The sequence below is a fragment of the Zingiber officinale genome, chromosome 8B, assembly GCF_018446385.1.
Source record: "Zingiber officinale cultivar Zhangliang chromosome 8B, Zo_v1.1, whole genome shotgun sequence".
NCBI classification, from domain to species: domain Eukaryota; kingdom Viridiplantae; phylum Streptophyta; class Magnoliopsida; order Zingiberales; family Zingiberaceae; genus Zingiber; species Zingiber officinale.
The window spans coordinates 98,780,504-98,787,962 of NC_056001.1; the positions used below are offsets into that span (position 1 = coordinate 98,780,504).

The 7,459-nt window shown below is 30.8% G+C and overlaps 1 protein-coding gene and 1 pseudogene across 1 annotated transcript; one reads left to right on the forward strand and one right to left on the reverse strand.

The window, feature by feature from the left end:
• The first annotated feature begins 3,294 nt into the window (after positions 1-3,294).
• On the forward strand, positions 3,295-6,949 carry LOC122014076 (NEP1-interacting protein 1-like). Its single transcript, XM_042570264.1, has 6 exons — positions 3,295-3,364; positions 3,460-3,611; positions 3,695-3,778; positions 3,842-4,021; positions 4,130-4,246; positions 6,725-6,949. The coding sequence occupies exons 1-6, from the start codon at positions 3,295-3,297 to the stop codon at positions 6,947-6,949; spliced, it is 828 nt and encodes a 275-aa protein (XP_042426198.1).
• Positions 4,702-4,879, reverse strand: LOC122018184 (annotated as a pseudogene).
• Positions 6,950-7,459: the final 510 nt, after the last annotated feature.

Consider the following 7,459-nt stretch of genomic DNA (forward strand, 5'->3'; position numbering starts at 1 on the left):
GTCCATCGACTCTCTTCCGTGTCGTCCTTCTCGCCAGCTACGTCTTTCGCTTGACCTCCTGTGCTCCTAAGTTCATGTACACTTAGACATAATGATCAAACCATAACAGGACCTAACTTGACTTGGTTGATCACATTAAAATTACCACAGAGTACTTACAATCTTTCCCTTTTTAATATGAATAACTTAAGTTAAGGTAGGGTAAATCAAACGCAAATAACAGTAAAAATATGTAAGTACATAATTTGCAATCAATGTTAAAAAAAGATATCCTCCCCCTAGACTTAATCTTTAAGTCTCCCCCTTTGATCACATTAAAAATAGAAAAAAAACATTGGAAATTAAGTAAGAAATGATTTCTAAGGGAAAAATTAATTGACTAACATCTAGAAAAATTTTAAAATTTATCTTTTGAAAATTTGATTTTTTGGGGGATTTATAAAACTATTAAGAAGAAATAATTGTTAAAATTGTTTTTAATTGCTGAAATTTTAAAAAAAAAACTTATATCGGTTAATCAAACATATCTAAAGTAGTGATAACAATTTTTACAAAATTATGAAAATAATTTTAGCAATAATACATTATTTTCTATAGAAAGTTGTATTTTAAAAAATATTTAAAAATAATTTCTAAACTCAAAAAATCTTGAAATATTTTCTAGAATGTAATCGAATAGTTATTTTTGAAAAAAAAAATTAAAAAATTGAACTTCTAATAATTTTTAATATTAAAAATTATCTTTTGGATAAATAATTCATAGTAAATTCAATAACGATCAAAAAAATTTAAAAAATATTTTTATGGGTAGAAAATATAATAGAGTTTCAAAAAAAATAAAGTTTATAAAAATTACTCTGTGTATTATTTTTAAATTAAAAAAAAATAATTTTTGTTAAAAAATTCATAAAAAATAATTTAACAGTTAGAAAAATTTTTAAAAAAATTTATAGATAAGTAATGAAATTTTTTTCTTAAATTTTTAATTTCTAACAAAAATTATATAAAACAATTTATTTAGATAATTCTAAGCAAATGATAAAAATTAAGTCAATTAAAAGTACGACATGCATAGAAACTTAATTTAAGCACCATTTTGGAATCCAATATAGGTTCTTCCTATCGGATTAATCAAGAATTTTCTAGAAATATATTTTCATGATAATTTTTTAATTTAACCCTTGTGGTATCTAAAATGTCAATTTAGTCTTTGATAATATTTGAAATTTGAAATTGTAATATTCGACCATGCAGAATCTTTAAATTTTCTATTTCTACTTTCAGTTTTTCATTTTCAATTTTTAGTTTGTTGAGATCTTATAATCGACAAGATGTTGCTAAAGTTCTTTTTAACTCATTATTTTCTTTTAATAATTTTTTATTATCATTTTCTAATTGACAAGAAGTTTTAAACAAAATTTTTATAAACTTGTACAACTTGTCAAGAGGCAAAGACCATACTCGACTTAGCTCGTCAATCCTTTTATCTGAAGCTCCCCCTGAAGTGTTATTTTCTTCTGACGTTACTCCCCTTTCATCAATGGTCTCAATGCTCATCTCCAATGAACTTACTCCGTTGTCTTCTTGGTGACTTGCCATCAATACAAGTCTGACATAGGTTACGACGTCCGAATCTAATGAAAATGTTTCGTCCCATGTCGCCTTTAGATTCTTGTGCTTCTTCTAGGTCACTCTTTTATCCTTTTTCCTTTCCTTGTCCTTATTCTTCAATTTTAGGCAGTTGTCTTTGAAGTGTCATTATTCATTGCAATGATAACACCTTACTTTTCTTCTTCTTCTTCTTTTAGCCATCACTTGATTGAATTTATTAGTTTTAACAAACTTTTTGAACTTTCTTACCATAAAAGTTGTTTAGTCACTTGATTTTCAAATTCTAGTTCATCTATTTTTGCCTTCAAGGTAATGTTGTGCTTTGACTCTTTTAAATCTGCGCATCTAGACTTATGAATTTCAAAAGTGGAAAATAATCTTCTAAATTACTTATCTCTAAATCTTTAGAGATGTAATATACATATACTAGAGTTGACCATTCAGGAGGTCTAGGGAAAGAGTTAAGCACATACCTTAGTGAATCTTGGTTGGTTACCTTTTTCTGAGATTCGTGAGTTCGGTGACTAGTTCTTTAAACTTGGCGTGCAATTGAGGAACTGTTTCACCTTCCTTGAGTCACAGATTCATCAGTTGATTATGAAGAAAATCTCTTCTTGTGAACTTGGCGATACAGATACAAAAGTATAGTAGTTACTAATGGATTTTATCGAGTTGATACCAGACAATTTTTCTCCCGGGTTACCACCTGATACTATTCTAAATTCGAGAATGAATTCTTTTCAATTAGGGATGACTGATGCAGGAGGATCCGAAGATTTTTATTATTATTTTTTATTTTTTTATATATTTTTTATTTTTTTGATAATTTTTATATTTTTTTTATATATTTAGATATTTTTAATAATTTTTTATATTTTTATATTTTGAGTTTGTTCAGAAATTTTATAATTATGAGTTTTTTTTCTTTTCATATCTATTTCTTTCCATTCATTGGAATTGAGGTAAAATATTCCTTTCTAAAACTGTCTTATGATTCAGAATCTATATAAACATTTGGTTTAACTATTTGATTAATTATCTTGAATATTAAAAAATATGGAGGACAACGTTATTTCTTATTTTAAAAAAAAAAGGCTTGTCACTCTTTTACCTCTCGTTCAACACTTAGCCTCTGACTATCAATTATCAAACCTGAAGTGCTAGAAACAATCGCCATAGTTCAAGCTGTTTGAATAAGCTGCGACAGATGTTCTTTCGTATGATCTCAAGTCAGCACTGCAACTACAACATACGCTTTCCTTGCTTTCTCGAATGGCTCCAGAGCTCGAATTCATTCTCTTTGTAGGTAAGAGCAATAGTGAGTGCGTAGTGCCTTTGACCTGACAACCACTGAACCTTGGCATTTCCTTATGTGGAGCTGCATGCAAATGGTAACTGCGAATTAAAGATGTTCCTCTCATCAGTCAACACATCATACGCTTTTCAATTTCTACCATGCAGACCTATCCTATTTAATGCACCCCTTTACATTCTTGGTACTTGAATCTGTTTAGTGCCAGCAGAGTCTTGGACGCTCATCAGTTTCCATTGCAACTTTGCAAGTAGCATTCAAGAACCCCTCTCTCTGCATTTGGCAACATCTGTCCACAAGTGAAACGTCCATGCGTTTTATATCTTGTTCTTGAAGGCCATGAGTCTGCAGAATGTAGGACCTCAGTTAGGATGGAGTCACTCTGCCTCAACTTTGCGAGAAAAGTGGCCTTGGCCGGCCTTACTTGCACCTTTGCATTTTGTGAGGCCTCCCCTCCCTTCCTCCTCTCGCTCGCTAGCTAGCTAGCTAGCTAGCTGTGTTGGGTTTTTGAACTGATTTATGTAGTTTACATGCAGGTGGATCCATGGTTGGGCTGGTTTCAGGGGCACTCAAGGGCCAAACTACAGAGACAGGCATATTGCGAGGTGCAGGGATCGGCGCCATTGCTGGTGCTTTAGTTTCTGTAGATTTCTTGGAGTCTTGCCTTCGAGGAGAGGTTTTACCAAAGGTCAGAAATGAAGAATCATGTGCATACCTTCTTTCCACTCTTCACTGCATAGACCTTCTTTCAACTGCAATGCATGCTTGCAGTTGGCCATCTTCCACAGCCTCATCGATGGGAAGATATTCAGAGAATGGGTTAGCCCAGCATTGCTCAAAGCTTACCAATGGCAAGTAAGTAGTTGGGGAATTAATTTCCTTCCTCATGAACTACAGTGACTGATCTTTAAACTCCAGGTCAATGCAGCTGATCAAGTAAGCTACAGGGAGATTTCAGACATACTTGATCTCACCGGGGACGAAGGCCTGTTACCTAATGCCATCGAGGAATTGCCCATGTTCAAGATCAGTAGTGATGATGATCAGGCCAGTGATCCATGTGGGAGGAGGACCATTTGCTGCGCCGTCTGCTTGCAGGCAATCTTTCGCATTAGAGTTTCTTCCCTTTTTCTCAATCGTAATTAAATATAATCTCGTAGAGGAAGAGTTCATGACCTGCAGGGATTTTTTTTTTTTCCCTCACAGGATCTCGTCAAGGGAGATAATGCGAGAATGATGCCAGTTTGTAGGCACATTTTCCATGTGGTGTGCATTGATATGTGGCTCGTGAAGCATTCTTCCTGCCCTACCTGTAGGCAAGAGGTTCTGTAACTTGAGGTTTCTTGAGTGGATGTTCTTTCTCTATTCTGAATAAAACTTCACAGAGTATCAAAATTAACACTCAATGCAAATTCTGGCGATAAGGAAATTCCTAGTCTGAATTTACTTATGACTGAACCAGGGAATAGATTGTATACGATCATAGTTCATAGGGTTTTAAAAAAAAATTGAAACTGGTGTCGAAAGTCAAGCCAATAATTGATCGATAGGGATCAACAGGTTAGCCAAGTTAATTGGGCCAAAATTGGGCCAGAAACCAACCCAAATTGTGCTGGAGTTCCGGCCAACGTAAGGGTTTCGATAGCATAAAGATAAATGAGCAAAGCCCAATTACATGGCTTTCATTTTTTTTTTTTAAGTCATTCATCTTTCATCTAACACTAGTTATCGGGGGATAATATAATATATAAATAAATATAAATTAGTACCTTATACCTATAAATTGAGGCTCATGCAGTAGTACAACGCAAGAGTGACACTTGAGAACTCTAATAACAAGTTACTGTAACAAACTCTCCCTTATAAAAATTTAATTTAATTTTTTATATTAGATATTAAATTGATTATAAGAATCGATATCATACTTGATCTTAGCTAAAAGGTCGTGAAATGTATGTTTTATAACATCATCGGTCCAAAATATTTATAGAAGTTTTTTCGCTCACGGTATTACCAATTCTAAGATATATGACTAAAGAGAATCACGTTAGTACATATGTTTTTATATAAAAAAACAACTAGATAAAATTACTAATAAGTGTTAAAATTATTTTTAATGTAAAAAAAAAGAACATTAACATAATTTCATTATGAGTTTCACCAAAATTAGTTAGTAAAGAATTTAGATTCTTAATAAAATAGTAAGATATAGAGTGTTGACCCATCCTATCAAATAATTTAATTGAATTGGTTGAAATTTTATCAACCGACCCATGGTGGGATCGGGTTGGCCCATGGATTGAAAAGGAAAATATATATATATAATTAAAATTAAAATGGAAGACTCAATATGATGGTAGACTGGTTTACCTAATTCATAATCCAAATTTAAAATTTTCAATATTATATATATATATATATATATATATATATATATATATATATATATATATATATATATATATGATAGACTTGTAGTTTGACCTGCCTAATCTGTAACATATCTTGGATTGGGTTGAGAATTTCTCATCCTATCCTAACTCATTAGATGATAAATTTTTGATAAGTCGATGATCCAACCATGAATTAGTCCGCCTAAGGTAATATGTATAACTCTCTCTTGACAAATTCTTTCAATCTAGTATTCATGACAAGAACTGATTCTTCGTGGATCATGATACTCAGGGATTCTTAGGAACCATCTTCTCATCTTACATTGAGTAATATCCTTGATATCACAATGCACGAGAGATCCTCAAGGATCATCTCCTTGTTTTAGTGTCAAATAAGGTATGTGTCTCTATTAAAGTTCTTTAAGAGTTCATGCCTCATTACTTGAGTTTTTCCCTCTATCTTTAAGAGCTCATCCCCTTGTCTAAGAGTTGTAACTCCGTTTGATAAATTTTAAAGCCAAATAATAATAGTCATTGATCTGAATAATTTGCTAAAAAAATAAAATAAAATAAAATAAGATTTATCACTTAATGGTGACAATGACACCATCAATCAAACTTGTCACTATTTAGAGATCATGACCCTGTTACGAAGGACCGTAGCTTTTTATGCAAAAGCTGCATCTTTAACGGCACCCATAATAAGGATATTTGAAAAGATTTTTTTTTTAAATATCTTTAAATTCCAAATTTCTATAGGAAGGGGTAAAGTTTGAGATATTAAAAATCAGTGGACAAGAAAAAATTTATCTTTTAAAATTAAAATGAATTGTGTAAATTTTTTTTTTTTTTGGATATTTGAAAGTGGAATATTTGATAAGTGGAATCTATAAATATTTGATTAGTAGAATATTTGAATATAAAATTTAGGGATATTTGAATGGTGAGATATTTAATTGATGATCTAAGTATAGAAATCATAAATATTTAGAAAAAATATTTATTTTATTGTAGATGCTCTAAATAAATAAACAATGACTTATATATAATGTATAGCTAATAGAAGGTAGAAAAGCTGAGGAGGATGTTAAGAAAAAAAGGTGATTATATCGAAATAAATATGTTAAAGTGGACATGTATCAGCATGATGATAAATAAAATAAGAAATAAGAATATTAGAAATAAAATTAGAATTACATCTATTAAAAAAAATTTTAAAAAATACATTTTAAATGCATGAATATATACTTAGATGATTAATAAATATTTTCATTAGATGATATATAATTATGATAAATATACATATAAATTTAAAAAAAAAAGAAAAATTAAAGAAGGATTAATTAATATTAATAAAATAAAATTTATTTAAGATCTATAATAATTTAGCACTTCTATTCATTCACAGACTTCTGTGAAGGGCTTTATTGAAAAAAAAAAATCATCAATAGGGCAGAACCAAATGGACCACTCAAAAAGCCACCGTCAGCCAGTCTCCACGCCTTTATTTAATAGATGGGATGAAAGAGCTGCTTCAGTGCTGGATCAGATAACACCTCGCGTGATCCCATTTAATGCTCTCGCTCACCACTGTGCAACTGCAACTGCCTCCAGGCTCTCTTCCGCTCCTTAATCAATGAATGAAAGAAAAAGTTGTATTAATATAGTTTTGCTGTTGATCGATCAATCATATCAATGATCAATTATCAAGGTTAATTTCTCTGTACGGAAGATATGTGTCCCCGTGAAGTGTTAATTTAACTAAAGGATGATCATTTTATCATAATAATAATAGAATAAGAGACTAATTCTTAATAAATATATATATTCGAGAAAAATAATTTCTTTTACCTCTAGTCATTTAACGATCGATTATAAATTGACTTCATAATTTATACTCCTCCGTATAATTTAGATACGAACTTTAATGACATCTAAAATGAATATAATTATTGACCTGAATTGATGAAAGAAAATAAAAGCTGTATTAATAGTTTGGTTGTTGATCGATCAATGATCAATTATCAATTATCAATTATCAATGTTAACTTCTCTCAATTCTCTTTTGCCACATAAGTGAGGTATCGGGTATCTAAAGGTTGAATTTTAGTTGTGATGTATTGTAAAGATTTTCTTCTAGTAG

What these genes read in the sequence shown, in the direction of transcription:
- LOC122014076 (XM_042570264.1), top strand. Translation starts at nt 3,295, where the DNA reads ATGGAGTCACTCTGCCTCAACTTTGCGAGAAAAGTGGCCTTGGCCGGC. An exon ending in TACTTGCACCTTTGCATTTT is followed by an intron (nt 3,365 to 3,459) that starts GTGAGGCCTCCC and finishes GTTTACATGCAG; the next exon opens with GTGGATCCATGGTTGGGCTG. An exon ending in TCAAAGCTTACCAATGGCAA is followed by an intron (nt 3,779 to 3,841) that starts GTAAGTAGTTGG and finishes TTTAAACTCCAG; the next exon opens with GTCAATGCAGCTGATCAAGT.